The following is a 15,812-nucleotide window of genomic DNA, read 5'->3' on the forward strand; positions in this document are numbered from 1 at the left end:
ATATAATATAATATAATATAATATAATATAATATAATATAATATAATGTAATGTAATGTAATGTAATATATAATGTAATGTAATATACTATAATATATAAAATAAAATATATAATACAACATAACAATAATGTAATATTATACATATTATATTACATACATCAATATTACATATTACATATTACATATTACATTATATTACATTACATTACATTACATTACATTACATTACATTACATTACATTACATTATATTATATTATATTATATTATATTATATTATATTATATTCTGGTGGATGTGTAAATGTACTTCATTTGGGTTTTTAGTTACATTTCTTTTGTTAGATGGAACATCTTCACACACAGTTATATGCCCTTCTTATGTTCCTTTCTATTATCCCTGTTATAATCTGCTCATTTTTCATTTACTTTTTTTTTTTGTTTGTTTTGTTTTGATTTTAGGGAATTCTTAAGATTCCAGGTCATTGTGTGTCCTCATTGGATTAACTATTTTTTTCCTCTATATTAAGGTTTTCACCTTAATATATTTAAGTATTTTAAGTCTTATACACTAAATTTATCTATCTGTGATGTGCATATTGCATCTTTTCAAGAAACCCTTTGGTTAAAGATAAGTTTTGGCTGGGAGTAGTAGCAGGTGCCTTTAATCCCAGCACTTGGGAGACAGAGACTGGCAGATCTGTGACTTCCAGGCCCGCCTTCTCTGTGTAGTGAGTTTCCGGACAGCCTGGCCTACATACTGAGACCCTATTTTGAAACAAACAAACAAACAAACAAACAAACAAACAAAGGTAAGTTTTGATGATGCAGTCAGTCTGTGGGATGTATACACAATGGGAATGAGACCAGTATGTTGACGGCTGTCTGTCTGCACGCTCAGGCTCAATGCAGCACTTCTGTAACAGCTAAGATACAGAAAGAACCCAAGAGTTTCAACAGCAGATGAATGGACGAAGAAAATGTACTAATCATAACAACTAGTTACACATTAGTATTAGTACAATGGTAGTATTAGTAGCCTTAAAAAAGACCAAGATACTGTCATTTTACGATAGTTTAGATGAACCTGGGGGGCACTGTGTTAAGCAAAATAAGCCAGGCACTGAAAACTAAAACACCATGTGATTTTACTAACATGCGATTTACTAAAAAATTGTTAAGCCCGTCAGGAATGGTGGCACACAGCTGCTATCTCAGCTTTCAGAAAGCTAAGTGAAGAGGGGCGCAGATGTGAAGGCAGCCTGGGCCCTCCTCAAAAAACACAACCCTCAGAAGTGTAAAGTAGAGTTTGATGGTTAGCAGAGGCCTCTTGGGTGTGGTGGGGGTGGGGGTGGGATGGGGGAGGTGTCGGTTTGGTACTACAAAATTTTAGGGAAACAAGAGAAATAGATTCAAAAGTATTTGTATATACTATGTGGTGACTAGTTAACAACAATTATTGTAGTCTTTAAAATTGCTAAGAGAATAGATTTTTAGGGGCTGGAGACATGATTCAGAGGTCAAGAGGTTAAGGCTGCTCTTCCAGAGGACCTGGGTTCAACTCCCAGCAACCACATGGTAGCTCTCAGCTGCCCATAACTCCCTCACACAGACACAGATGCAGGCAAAACATCAATGCACATAAAATAAAAATAAGTGAGTCATAAAAGAGAGAATAGATTTGAAGTATTCTACACACACACACACACACACACACACACACACACACACACACACGGCCAGAAGGCCAGACCGGGGATGAGCTTGTGAAGTAATACACTTAAGTAGCTCAGTTCAATCCTTACCCAATTCACATTTCAGAATGGCATGTTATACACGATAAATGTATATAAATTTTTAATCGGTGTTTTAAAACCTGTATTTTTTAGCTTCCTGTATTATTAATGTTACATTGTGTTTGCAATCTACCCGAAATTAAGGCGGTGTGTCATGTGCACAATAGGAGGATGATTATCTATTAAAATACTTTCTATAATGTGTGGTAGGTGGAACTTATGTGTAAGTTATCAGGTATCAAAGCAAAATGAATCTGATAAATGTTCCTCCCAACTTGCTTTGCCAGTATTGTAGCAGCCACCTGTGAGAGGTGCATTCTCTTGTTTTTCCTTATCCAGAGAGAACCACCATTGCCAATTATGTGTTTGGTGTTCCATTTCTAAAAAAAAAAAAAAAAAAAAAAAAAAAAGCCATTCTTTTGTATTCTTAGCTAGTATGCTACTGCTTTGGAACCTGTAAAGCTGTGGTACCTTATGCAGCCTAATGAAAAGACCCTTTCATTGACTATTCTTTTCCAAGATGAAATGTGGAGAGGAGTAAACGAGAGGAGGTATGGGAAAGAGAGGGGCATGGCAAAGGGGTGGAGAAGGACCGCAGGGCTCACCGCTTGGAGTAAGAATGGAAAGTCCTAGTTAGTGCCTGCTCCATTCTTATATTAGATTCTGTAGCTGTCCATGATAAAAATCAGATAATCATCTAGTTGGAGCCCACCCATGGTTGGGCAGGGACAGAGATCAGAGAGTAAAAGTCACTTAGGGGAAATGAGCATGTTTTAGGCGGAGTTTTGAAAATGAAAAAGACTGAGACAGCAACTGTCTTTCAGAAATGGAAGAAACAGTCCGTGACCTGATGATCAGCAAGTTCGGGCGCGTGATCAATCTGGAAGCCCTCCAGACCCTTTCTGTTAACTCAGCCCTCGAGGAACTGAAGATCAAAAAGCTTCGAAAGGAGATAGCAAACGCAAAGGAGTTAAGGATGTGGGAGGTGAGGAGAAGGCAAGAGGCCGTCTTCTTTGGCTACCTTTGAGGGAGTTCTAAAATCCTGGCCAGGCTGAAGCGGCTCCTGGGAACTCTCTGTGGAGTACCCAGGACTGTCTCCCTTTTTAAGGAGAGAGACTTGTCTATCTTGAAGAGACAAGTGTTGCATTAAAGTATATATGCTCTCACGGTTTGGGACGTGGGACGGCTGTTCTCTGAGAATCCCAGTTGCTCTGCTTAATAGCTTTGGCCTGCTATTCCAGTTTGGAGGGCTTGGGGTTGCAGCTCAGTGATGTAGTGCCGTCAGTTGCCCAGCTTGTGCAAGATCCTGGGTTCAGTCCCCGGCATCGCTAACAAATTACACTTACATAGTTATTCATATGTGCATGCACCAGAGGCATAGCGCATCTGTGGAGGTCAGAGGACAACTTTCAGGAGTTAGTTTTCATCTTCCACCAGTGGGTCCCACTGAGGGAATTCAAGTCATTAAGTATGCCGGCAGGAGTTTTACAGTTTTCTTTAATCGAACCAGACTCATTACAAATGCCCCTGCTTACGCTTTCTTACTTGCTTCAAGTTATAGTTTCATGTTCCCATAGTGTTCCCTTGGCATGGTCAGCTTTAAATTTACTTTTTTTTTTTCTTTCTAGTTTTAAGTATTGAACCCAAGGCCTGACACATGCTTGGAAAACACTCTGCCTTTGAGCTATGTCCCCAGCGATGGTCCTGATTGAACCGTATGCTCATTTTATTTCCTCTCCTATTCACTCGGTCCGTTTTCCACTTACCTTCCCTGGCAGGAAAAGATTGCCCAAGTGAGGTGGGAACTGATGATGAAGACAAAAGAACACACCAGGAAGCTTCACCAGATGAATGATCTGGTGGTGGAAAAGAAGAAACTCGATTCCAGGTTGAACACACTCCAGAACCAGCAGGTGCGCTCCTTTGCTTCGTGCCCTTTGCAAAGTCTAAAGCCCTGCACAGCACTGGCATGGAAAGAGACCTTGACCCTGGACCACTTCCAGGCCGTCTGTCCCTGGATACTGTCTCTTGGCCTCCTTAGAGTGGCTTCCTGAGGGGACTGGCATCATCCAGTGCCCCGTGTGTGTCATGAGTGCATATGAACACTCCTCTATGGGCTTTACCTCAGTCTTGGAGATATACGGTATGAGGCATAGGAAATGATGCTAATGGGCTCCCGAAATTTGGTTGGTGTCAGTGCCTGCTTTCAATATGCTGATTTCACTTGACAGGAAGCGGGGACCTTGAACTACAGAGTCCTACATGTTACCTTATGGAATGCTTGCTATTTTTTCTAGAGGATTTCACAATTTGTCACTGTGGAATCTATAGTGAGCCCAAGAAATGTCCTTACTACAGAGCACATGACGGGTATCTTATCCTCTAGTAGCCTGACACCTTCTGTAGTAGCTGCAAAAAAACAAGCAAACAAAAAGCCTGCCAGTCGGCTTTCTTGGTCCTCCATACCTTATATTTTCTTTAAGCATCCTGGAAATAATTTAAGCCAGGTATTTTCAAATTATGATCCCCTGAGGAACAGCATCTGTGTCAGTTGGGAACTTGTTCGAAATGTAAACTGAGGTAACTGGCAGAGAAAACCATGGGCCACAAGGGTGGCCCATGGGAACGGACAAGTTTTTAACCGTAAGTGACATTTGCATAGTCTTGTTCATAAGATTACAGAAAATCACAGTTTTCAGCTAGGAACGAAGAAAGACCATGCCCTAAGGTCACATGTGCTTCAACTGTGTGCATCATTCATAGCTATTTTTATATTTTTTACTTGAAATATCTGTAAAAAAGAAAAGCTGCTTCTATACAGGCAGCCCCCATAGCAGATTTTAACTGTGCTAGAATTCGAGAAGCTATAACTCCAGTGTGAAGTCGTCTTCTCCCATCTTAGGTCCCCTTAGTTTTTCTTGTCTTTGTGTCTCTCCTCAGTCCTGGTAATGAGCTCTCCAAGTCCTTAAGGACTGATAGATAACTTAAAGTTACTTCCAAAGCAAGGATGAATCTCAAAAGTTGTCCAAAGGTGCACATTTTAGGTGTGAGGCTTTGGTAGTGGATTGAAAAGTCTCCCTCTGAGGCAGTAGCTATTTAAATGGACTTTAAGAGAGGTGTTTTTGTTTTTGTTTCTCCCCCAAACAGGGAAATGCCTTCCAGGGTCCCCGGAAAGCAGATGAAGTGGCAAAACGGAAGGTCATGGAACTGGTCCAACTGCAATCAGAGAAGATCCTGGCCTTAAAGGAAGAGATTGCTGTTTTGCGGAAGAAGGGGGGGCTCATCCTTCCACCCATCAGACACCCACAAGTGGATGAAACGAACTTAACGGACGAATGAGTTTGCTGTCTTCTCATTTCTGCTCGAGTTGCCGCAGAATTCATCAGCTCCACTCCCCCATCACCAAGGACAGCTCTCCCACTGTAAAGCCAGCCTTAGTGAGAGCATAAAAAAAGGATCCTGCTGTGTGAATTAACAACGTTTAGGTTAGAAATCACTGTGTCATTTGACGTGTAGTTATGACTGTGTTAAGACAGTTAGCTGCATTCGGCCTAACTTGAATATGAAGAAGGCTGAATCTTGTAAGAAAGCTGCTGTTAGATATTATGGTGTCGGGGGCGGGGGGGGGGGATCTGTTTTTCTGGTATTCTGAATACTTAGCCATTGGCAAACAAAACTATTATTCAGCAACACATGAGGAAACTCCCTTTTCTTAGCCCTTGGATCTTTAGAAAATAAACCATTTGTGTTAAATAGTCTGTGAAAGGACATAAGAGGAAAAGGCAAACTGTCTTGCCAATAATAACTTAGAATAAGAAATGCAAATGTGAGCGTTGCTATTGTTGACTTCCGAAGGCAGTTATTTGAGGGCTGGGGACTGAGGGATTGCAGACAGAGGCAGGGAAACGGCTAGCTTTGTGTTGGCAGAGGCAGCTTCCTGAGTCACCCACAGTTTCTGCACACCCTCAATTCCAAGGCTCACATTTTCCAAAGCAAGTCAGTCAGGGAAGTTGTCTCTCTGGCTAGGCTCTTTGGGACTCCATCAGAATTCTATGCACTCCTCTCCGGCTTTCCAGTGTCCAGTGCCTTCTGTCAGGGTTCATTTTCGAGATGAAATAGATTTTTATATCTCCAAGGGACTAACTCTAATAGCTACTTTTGACTATTTTAAACTCAAGTGTGTTTTTCTGGTCTCAGGGAAAGGTTTATTGAAGCTCATCACTGCATCCCTCACAGACTGAACACCCCGAGACTTGTTGTCCTTGTAATCCTGTCACTTTGGATTCTTAGGTGTGCCATTCACACCTGTACTATACATCTCTGCTGTGCTAGAGGTGGTACCGGAGAGTCTTTGCGAGTTTCTGTACTGCACATCTGTGAGCTCATTTGCCAGAAATAAAGACAGACATGCCCATGCCTTTCCACAGTGTAATTCCACTCCTGTAATCCCAGCACTTGGGGAGGCAGAGGCAGGCAGATCTCTGTGAGTTTAAGGTCATCCTGGTCCCCAAAATTAGTCCAGGACAACCAAGGCTACACAGAGAAACCCTATCTTGAAGAAGAAAAGAAAGAAGAAGAAAAAGAAAAAGAAGAAGAAAAGCAAACTGGTGCTAATCATAATATTTGTTTCTCATTAGTGTGTAAAAACTGACTCAAAACTTAGCTTTAAAAGGGGGGTTATCTTGGGGCTTGAGAGATGGTTCAGTGGTTAAGAGCACTGACTGCTCTTCCAGAGGCCCTGGGTTCAATTACCAGCCCCCGCATGGTTGCTGACAGATGCCTGTAACTCCAAGATCTGACACCCTCACACAGACACACATGCAGGCAAAACATCAATGCACGTAAAATAAAAGTAAATAAAAAAGACCATATATCTCGCCAGAAGTTGGAGGGTTTGAGGGGCTCAACAATCTGGTAGAAGATTTGATAAACAGGATCTTAGGAAGCCTGGGGGATTTCATCAGTCTGTTCAGGGAGAATCCCAGAAGTAGGTTGTCTATATGCTGCTTTCAACGGAGTTCACCAAAATCCACTCTGACGCTTACTTTAGATCACGAAGACAAAAAAGCAAAAATGAGGATTTTTTTTTAAATGAGCTTCCAACAGTCTGGCAAGTTCACTTCAGCTCAGGTTTAAGCTGGGTTAACAAAGACTGCAAACATTACCTCTGCCCATTCCTCCTCTGGAGGTCAGTGACCTGGAAGGCTTCAATGCCAGTGTTCAGACTCATACATCTTACTACCACTCTTCTGGGCTCACACCTCTGTACTATAATTTCTAAGTTCCTTACACTCATTTCAATAAATGCTTTAAAGGTACTGCCTTCCTGAAAATCATGCTGCGTTTTGAGGACAGTTTTGGTCTATGTGGCCACCTTTATGGAAAATGGATGCAAGGCCACAGAAGGGCAGGCGTGGTACTCCTTGTGGCCAGCAGGTGGTGCACTTGCCCCAAACAGGCTGAAGGCGGCGGGTCCCAGGCTACCTAAGATCCTGTGTACCAAGTTCTTTGAGGAGAAGCAGTCCGATACAATTCTTAAGAAATTTAAATGTGTCAGGCTGAATTTCAACTCTTCATTTTCCTGAAATACACAACCCCTCCCCATACAATGAACACTCAAAATGTTTTGAAGACTTGCATTAAAAATTTAAGTTTCCAATTAAATCCAGTCCCACACATAAAGGTTTTAGGCTACACACACACACACAAACACACACACACACACACACCTACAGATGATCTTTTGGCGGAACAGCACTAAACGTTGGTCTGCAGTGAGTCAACTCCTCCAGCAACGGTAACTTCAGAATGTAGGAAAGGGAGCCTGTTAGGGACCGCATGTTAATGGGCAGTGTAGAGCTATGCCCACCTCCGTTCGTTCCAGTAAGAGGGTAATGAATTTGCTTCCTCTCTGTGAATCCCCTCTTGGAGTAAACAGTTATTAAGGTCATTTTCCATGAATCCAAACACCAAGTTCATTGTTTAAAAAAAGACAAAAAATATGAAAAACATCTGCTACCGTTTCCTGATCTTATCACTTCGTGGATTACAAGTCCTCACGAGCGGTTATTCTCCCGGCCACTCACAGACTCCTGACATGGAAGGAAAACGCTGACTCAGGCATGACTAAGTTGACGGTTACGAGGAAGACTAAACATTTATTTAGAAGTTACAGTGTTTGTTTTTACAGAGATTCTTTGCCACCGATTATTGATTCTGGGAGGTTGTTAATGCTTATAGAGTGCTGTACACATCTGGGTTGTTTCTGCTGGCATCTTGGGAAATGTGTCCCGTGCCACCAAATCCGAGTAGCTTCCAGGTGGTCCCAAGCATGGCCTTCCCTCTTCCCTCTTTGTGCTTTTCATGAAGAGTGTGCTTAGCATTCTTCGCCAACACACCGAGGGCCTGCTGCGGCCCCAGGCTGCTGCTGGCTCTGGGGCCACTTGAAGCCTGCCAGTCTGTGCTACTCATTTCTGCCGGACTCCAGTTACCTTACCTGCCTCACCATTTTCCTCCTGTGCCATAAAGGGGAGGATTCCATATCTCTCCAGAATTATAGAAACACATATACATTTTATTTACAAGTGCATAAATATATAAATATGGCTATAATAGAAAAATAAATACCAATTTTCTCTGTTTCTTACAAACAAACAATACATAGTCTTTCTGGGATATTAGCTTTGGCCTTAAATTGTGGGAGGTGGTGTTTCAAAAGACACGTGAACTGACGGGCTAGGAGAGAGGTGTATCCCAAGTTCCTGTCCCGTGTAGGTCCCCGAAGAGTGCTGGGCACACCAGTCTCCTCCACCCACTTGGCAGGAGTCAGAACTGTCTACTTCTTCAACTGGTGCGAGGCCTAAGCAGCACCGGGGCCCTGTGGAGGGGGAGGGGAAGAGGCGACATTAAAATCCAGACTCACCAAACAGTCCTGAGCTAATTTCTGCCTGTGGCTACTCACACTGGCCCTGGAAGGGAAGGACCCAACACCTTTGTTGGTACAACAGATCTTAGCACTTGGCTTTTGGCCCCTGGCTATCCAACATGAAACACAAAGGGAGACCCAGCTCTCTAGAGATCCAAGCTATGTCCTACCTCACAATCCATTCCCCTTGTCCAACCAAATCTAGTTTTCACAATGATTGGCCTGGCTCTGATTTTATATACATATAATTTAATGGACCCTAGGGACAGGGTCCTGGATTATCATGGAAGGGACATGCACTCCTGGAAGCTAAGAAACACCAGCTAATCCTCTGAAGTACCAAGCGGTACTTGTAGATTTGCTTGGAGTAGGTACGGGGGGAGCCATGGGCAGGGTTGGCCCCGGAAGAACAAGTTCTGCGGAAGCACACAGGTACAATGATGATGTGTATGCCAGAGTGGCTCCCTGATGACTGACGAGAACCACTCCCTAATTGCAGCATGACTCAACAGAGCAAGGGGATGAGAGAGGCAGAAAGAACCTGCGAGCGGCCCTGAATCCGAAATGCGGAGACCGAATAGGCTTCTTCCTTTTGGAACAGAGAATGCCTTTCCTCTCAGCTTTGAGGACCACAGTTACAGTTGGAATCAGACTGGTAATGCCCCATGGCCCTTCAGGCCTTTATTAGCAAAGAAGCGTGGCCATTCACCCCCAACTCAAGTCCCTCTCCTCGAAGCCATTGCTGGGTTATAGGTGAACTTATCAGACAAGTTCTCTTTGCTGCCCCTGGCTGACCTGAGTGATACGGAGGGTCCCACGAAGCTTCCAGCCCAGGACCCTCAGGTGCCCTCCTCACTGCTGCCTGGCATGTGGTGGCAGGTTGCTTCTGGAGGTGACAGCAATCTTGAGGTCGGAGCAGCTGGTGACTTGAGTCATCAGGCAGTGTGTATAAGAAAGAGCCTTCTTCCGAGCTGGACTTGGGACCTCTGCATTGTACGAGACCAGATGGGGTGGATAAGGCAGGGCAGAATGGGCCTGGATTCTCATGCCCCGACACCTTTCCTATCATCGAGAAGCATCAGAGCAGGTCAGAGCTGAGAGCACACACATCCTTCATTCCGTGTGAGATGCCACACTGAATTCGGCCAGTGATAGTTTAGTTCTATTATGAGAGGTGACAAACTGGCTGTTCAGGGGCCTCTAGGCAAAGCTGGTTCTACCTCAAGGGTTTTGGTGAGCCAGTGAGTGACAGACGCTAAGAAGCAACTGAAGGAGGAGAAGGAGGATCTTAACTGTGCACACAGCACCTCACCCATGGGGCGACTGTCCCAGGGCGTACAAATGCCAAACTTGGGGATCCCTGCAGGAAGCTCTGCTCTGCTCTGGATGACAGACTTTGGACATGAGGATCTAAAGGGAATGGGGGATTTGGAGACTTGGGAATAAAAGCAGGAATGGGAGGGGCCTGGTTACCTGGCAACTTGCTGGCTCTGAGGGTCATATCCGTTGCTGACAATGGTCTGCCTCAGTAGGCTGTGAGTGTCTTCCCGCTGCTTGAAGGAGAGAAGAATGAAAGGTCATGCCAGGAGTCCAAGGAACTTTCCAGTGTGATGGGCTGCCGTTGACTATAGGGAGCCCATCCAGCAGCCCTGGATGACCAGGGAGAAAGACAGAGTGGTAGCTCATTATCTTTCCAATATGTGCCCCTGGGGACCAACTCAGGAGCCCATTACCTGTGCAAGTTCCCCTGGGCAGTGCTGCTGAGGCTTCCTGCCTGGACAGCCCACTGCAGCAGCCGGGCAGCCCCTGCTTCCATGCAGTCGGCTGACACAGGCCCTCCCATTGATGAGGTAGGGCTGCCCATTGGCTTGGTGGCCTGGAAGTCCTCCCAATGGCACCATTGTGTACTGGCAGGAGGAAGACAGGAGGGCACTTCGAGGAAAAGCCAGATCTGTTGTGTGTTCTGGAAGAACAGAAGACAGAGGTATTCTTAACTTCTGACAGCTGGAAAAGCCCCACACTCATCTCGTCAGGGGATAGAGGCAGGGAGGTGACTGTCCAAGAGCCTGAGAATACTTTTCCTAAGTCTTCCCATCACCCGTTTCTTCTTTAAAGTGAGACAGATAGAAAGACAATGGAAAATGGCTTAGGGAGCGATGATGAGTGAAAAGGGCCATCGTTTAGCGGGGGGACTCAGCTGTGGGCATTGCTATTTGAAGCAGAAATCCGTGGGCAAGTCAGGTTAGCCCAGTAGCAAGGCAAGGCTCAAAGCAGCTCCCACTGGACAGAGAGGAGAAAACGGGATGAGATGGGGACAAGATGAATAAGAACAACTGTTTGAGAAACAGCTTCAGAGATGAGGAAAAGACAGAGCTGATCATTACCCAGCACCAGAGGTACAAAAGGACACTTGCTCTTGATAGAGGTGCGCAAGCCAAGAGGGAAGGGCCCAGCTGCAGATAATCACCGTTCCTGTGGGACTTCTGGAACCACCTGACCCTCCAGGGAGGCAGAACTAGACCACCTGGGCCGGCCTGAGCGCTGGCCTGCTTGGTGGGCTTAAGATCCTCTCTCTCCCCGACCTCCTTCCCCTCTGGGCTGAGGTGTGGTACTCACTCTGCTTGGACCAGGCCCTCCATAGGCAGAAGGGGATGAAGGTGACGATGATGAGGACGATAGAGCCCAAAACAACCCCGACGATCAGATACGGCAGGTCGCTGGCCCGTGCCACCATGGCTCCAGTGCCCACCGGCCGCTCCACACTTTCTAGTGGTGGGGGCTGTGGTGGGGCCAGGGTTAAAGGTGAGGGCCGGCCAGGCTGACCAGAAATTTTCCGAGCTACAGTTGAAGGCAAAGCTCACGTCAGTATCTATTTCACAATCATTTTCTTTACAGCAAACAGAAAAAACGAAACACCCCAATCATCATGGATGTAGGGAATGGGGCCAAGCTCCCGAGACAAGCGCCTCAATATCCTTTATTTGAATCATGTGCCTAACTTGTCATGACACTGGTTCCTAACGTGCAATGTGTGGCCGAGGTGGCCTGAAACCTATTTCAAAACACAAGTCTGTGAGCCAAGCACCGAGTCAGATGAGTCAGAGTGGACATAGGTCATCGTGTTTTCTGAAAGAGCAATTAACATGTGTGAGGGCAGCTCGGGAACTCGGGTGGAAGAGCTTGGCCGCAGCTTTGCTATTCCTGGGTAGAAGGAGAGATCGGAAAAGCTAGGTATTAGCTTGGGTCACAGAGAAGGGCGTTTGAGGGCTCTGAGACAGGAGGTAATTGGTGAATGCAAATCAAAGGTGGACCCTATGCTCTTCCAGGGTGGGGGGGTTGTTACTGCAGGAGAACCCACATAAAAAACCCTGGCGCATCCTCTCTCAGCTTTCTGATGTCACAGCCTCCCGACCTACCTCCACCCATCTCCCTTCTGCTTCCTCGGGTCTTGGGAGACAGTCCCAGTTCCTCTCAGTGTGTAGCCTCTCCTATCCCCATGATTCCCCCATGTCCTAAGGGACCTCCAGAATCAGGAGACCTGCTTTTGTCAGGCACTTTCGGCATCCCCAAAGAATCTGCTGCTCAGAAACTTTCCTGGTCCTTCTCTTCCCCCATTCCCTTTGGATCCATTTCTCTTCTCACCGTCTCCATTTCAATAGATGGCAGCCGCTTGGGCATCCCAACCCAGCATGCAGTTGGCCTGGGCCCTGCTTACACCTCCTCAAAAGCCATGACAACAGCTATTCTCCTCACCTTTATTTCAGAGCCCCAGTTTTCTACCCTCAGAGCACCCATGACCCTATTACAAAGAAACCCAACATAGACCCTCTTCTACCTCACGGTCCTTGCAAACTCCACTAGCTCCTCCTCCAGCATCCTTCAGTGACCCACTGCCACGCTGAGTCTCTGGCCTCTCCCCCGAGCTGCCCCTTCTCTTCATCCTCCCATCTGGAGTCACTTTTTAGGTTTGGCATGTCCCCCAGGCCACTCCCTCCTCATTCTAACTTCAAGAGTTAATCTGAAGAGACCCAAGAAGACCTTAAAGTCTGTTGCTTTCCCTGGCTGCACACAGGAGGTTCTCAGTGAGTATTTGTGAAGTGACTGAAGGCCATGCAAAGCGAGACAGAGAACACAATTGCCTCTGCCTCAGAAGAGTGCTGTTTTCTCTGATTCCTTTGTGATCTTCTGATCAGGTCCTTGGTAAGACACTTTTTTTTTTTAACTCGTTTTGAGTATTTAAAAATCAGACATAATGATGCCTACGCACCTGAGCAATGTGCACACATTAACTAATGCACATATGTGTGTGTGCGTTTAATGTTTTAGTGCAGAGAATAAACCTAGGCTTGTAGCTATATGAAACTGTCTGAAGTAGGCTCTACCACATCTTGGCTCTATAACTTTTGCCAAGATGTAGCAAAAGTTATAGAGGCTCAGATTTCCTTCCCACCTCACCAGGATGCAGTTAAATTAAATAAGCCAACCAATATAAATACCCAATGACAAGAAATATAGCATGCATAGAACATTTACACCTTTAAGACGGGTGCTATTCCTATGAGTTCATGGGTCAGTGAATTCTCAAGTCCTTGAAGCCATTATGACGGCATATTAACACAAAGCTCATATTAACACAAAGCTCAGGCGAATAAGAAGGGTGACAACTATGAGGAAGCCTGGGATACTTGGGAAATCAGGGTCTCCTTGGAAAGGGACAGCAATGCGGGGTGGAAATGAGACTGCCCCACTCTTCGGGAATTCCCAGGACAGGAGAGGACCCTGGGAGAATCACCTTTGGTCTCGCAGATCATGACATTGCTGAACTCGCTCTCCCCTCCTTCGTTGAAGCACTGCATCTTAATGTCGTAGGAGGTCTCCGGCTGCAGGTGGCTGATGGAGTGCCAGTACCTGTCCCCTGGGAAGGAGAGTGAGAGCCTGGTGATGTACATATTGTCTGCTTGGCCTTGATCACACAGACAAAGCTGTTCGTCTAAGCTAGCGTCACTGGCAAGAGACGTGCTGGAGAGAGCTGTCTCCAATGACCACCCGTGTTTCTGTTGTGCCATGGTCATTAAGAAGGAGGTGGTCGAGCTTTTTAACTGCACAGCTCCATGTGTGTCGCAGATCGAGATTTTACGACTCAGGAGGTTTTGCCAACACCTGAGACCCCCTTGCTGGTGAAGGAAATTCTGTCAACACATCTGCTCACCTTCCACCGTGTCCTTCTTGTAATCACTGTCATTGTCACTGTCTGTGGGTCGGTAGTAAATATAGAAGCCATGGATCGGGGTGTTGTTGTTACTGGCTGGAATGTACTACATGAAAGAGAGGACAGACATGTTTACGGTGCATTAGAGAGATCAGCGAGGCAAAACCTGCAGGCCGTGGAGCCAGCAGAGCCCCAGTCCAGGGCTTGAACTTCATGGGAGACCCAGCAAAAATTGCTGAATGAGTCCCTCAGGCTCTCTGAAGAAGGCTGCGGAGATCGACATTATTTTATTCTGCCGATGGGCCCGGGAGCTTTTAGAAGCAAGAAACAGACTGTACTTCTTCAGAGACCCTGACCCTTTTTGCGCCTCCCCGAAAGCATGAAGGGACACTGGACAAGCACCGGGATTCCCTATGGTATCAGAGGAAAGGCAGGAAGGAGGATGGAATGCAATCAGAGAGTGGGCACCAGTTTAAAAGAGACTGCCAACAGCAGCTCCGACTACCGTCACCCTCCCAGGTCCCCCTCACAAGGGGGCTTTTCAGGCATGCTGAATGGGGAGCCAAACCCACAGGCAGGCACGAGAGGGAACCTACCCACGCTGCTGGTGGCTAGGACACTTACCATCCACTTGAGCATGATGGTGGTCTCATTGACCGCATCGGTGAAGGTGATGTACGGGCCTGCCACGGGCCTTTCATACACGCGGCCGCTGTAGCCTGAGACCACGTAGGGCCTGGAGGGGGCACTAGGCTCGCTCTCCCCTAGCATGTTCAAAGCACGGACTCGGAACTTGTAAGAAATACCTGTGGGAGAGAGAGAGCCTCCCTGAGCTTCAGAAATACAGTTGCTTCACCCACTGCCCTTCAAGGCCCAGCCCAGGGAGGTCAGGTCTTCCCTAGAGATGTCACACAGGACCCATATGAAGAAGAGTCAACCCTCCTCAAGCCAGACAGGAAGTGGCTTTGGACTCCTCTCTGGAGAGAGGAAGGAGGAGGGGCCGTGGGGCTGAGGCAGAGTCACAAATTCCATACCCATGAGTACTATGTGGGGGATGAAGGGAGGACTGAATTCCTTGTTCCTTCTCCTCCTCCTCCAGGTGCTCCCAGGGCAGAAAGGACCAGGCTCCTACCTTTCTCCAGGCCTGTGATCTCCACAGAGAGCCTCGAGGGAGGGATGGCACTAGTGGCCAGGATCCAATCGCCCACTTTTTTGAGCTTCTTATACTCCACACGGAAAGACTGAATCGGGAAGCCGCCATTTCCACGGGGAATCCACGTCACGTACACTGAGGTCTCGGAAGCCATGGAGATGGTGGGTCTGTCTGGAGCTTCTGGGGCTGGGATGACCATGCACAGAGGAAATGAGGTGATGCTCTGGACCAACTAGACCCGGCCTGACCCTGACAGGGCCTGTTCATTCCCACAGCCCTCTCACTCTTGTTTGTATCCTAGCGTGGAAGAGGCCCCGGAGCTAAAACTTCTTCATCCTCTCTTCTGCAACAACAGAGAATTGCTACTCTCTGGGCCTACAGACTCAGTAATTTCAGTATTTTCTCCAAAAGACTCCAATCTGTATTTGTTTTTGTTTTTTTTTTTCACTGTGGTTTACTAAAGAGATGCGAAGAATACGTTACTGAGACTCCTGGACTATGGAGCCCTAATCTCATTCAGCCTTCTGTGGCAGTCTGTTCTGATTGCTCATTGCCTGCCCCTCACTGCTGCTGGGCTTACGGGAGAGGCGGCTGTGGTCAGGCTGGCTGCTGCTCTGCAGACCGGCACCAGGGTCATCTCTCTGGATCTGCTGCTCCTTGCTGGCCACGATCTCGGGTTTGGGCCGCCGTCCTGTGTGAGAGGGATTGAGAACAGCGAGTGAGAGAGCA

The 15,812-nt window shown here is 46.6% G+C and overlaps 2 protein-coding genes across 6 annotated transcripts in view; one reads left to right on the forward strand and one right to left on the reverse strand.

Annotated features, from left to right (window-relative positions):
* Cfap44 (cilia and flagella associated protein 44) overlaps positions 1-5,405 on the forward strand; it is a 75,121-nt gene extending 69,716 nt beyond the window's left edge. For both annotated transcript variants that reach the window (XM_055625049.1, XM_055625050.1), the window contains 3 exons: positions 2,621-2,781; positions 3,575-3,709; positions 4,944-5,405. In XM_055625049.1, coding sequence (XP_055481024.1) covers positions 2,621-2,781; positions 3,575-3,709; positions 4,944-5,135 — 488 coding nt within the window. In that variant the 3' untranslated portion in view covers positions 5,136-5,405. The remainder of the gene's footprint in view (positions 1-2,620; positions 2,782-3,574; positions 3,710-4,943) is intronic.
* Positions 5,406-7,923: 2,518 nt separating this feature from the next.
* The window catches only part of Boc (BOC cell adhesion associated, oncogene regulated), a 71,766-nt gene continuing 63,877 nt past the window's right edge, over positions 7,924-15,812 (reverse strand). For 2 of the 4 annotated variants that reach the window (XM_055625173.1, XM_055625172.1), the window contains exons 10-19: positions 15,664-15,774; positions 15,063-15,269; positions 14,555-14,736; positions 13,931-14,036; positions 13,514-13,636; positions 11,338-11,559; positions 10,455-10,684; positions 10,195-10,274; positions 9,517-9,707; positions 7,924-8,673 (exon numbers count right to left, since the gene is read on the reverse strand). In XM_055625173.1, coding sequence (XP_055481148.1) covers positions 8,486-8,673; positions 9,517-9,707; positions 10,195-10,274; positions 10,455-10,684; positions 11,338-11,559; positions 13,514-13,636; positions 13,931-14,036; positions 14,555-14,736; positions 15,063-15,269; positions 15,664-15,774 — 1,640 coding nt within the window. In that variant the 3' untranslated portion in view covers positions 7,924-8,485. Of the gene's footprint in view, positions 8,674-9,516; positions 9,708-10,190; positions 10,275-10,454; positions 10,685-11,337; positions 11,560-13,513; positions 13,637-13,930; positions 14,037-14,554; positions 14,737-15,062; positions 15,270-15,663; positions 15,775-15,812 lie in introns of those variants that run through there. The other 2 variants (XM_055625174.1, XM_055625175.1) reach the window with 2 other exon arrangements.

Source organism: Psammomys obesus, unplaced genomic scaffold, assembly GCF_907164565.1.
Source record: "Psammomys obesus unplaced genomic scaffold, mPsaObe1.curated_primary_1811, whole genome shotgun sequence".
Classification (NCBI taxonomy): domain Eukaryota; kingdom Metazoa; phylum Chordata; class Mammalia; order Rodentia; family Muridae; genus Psammomys; species Psammomys obesus.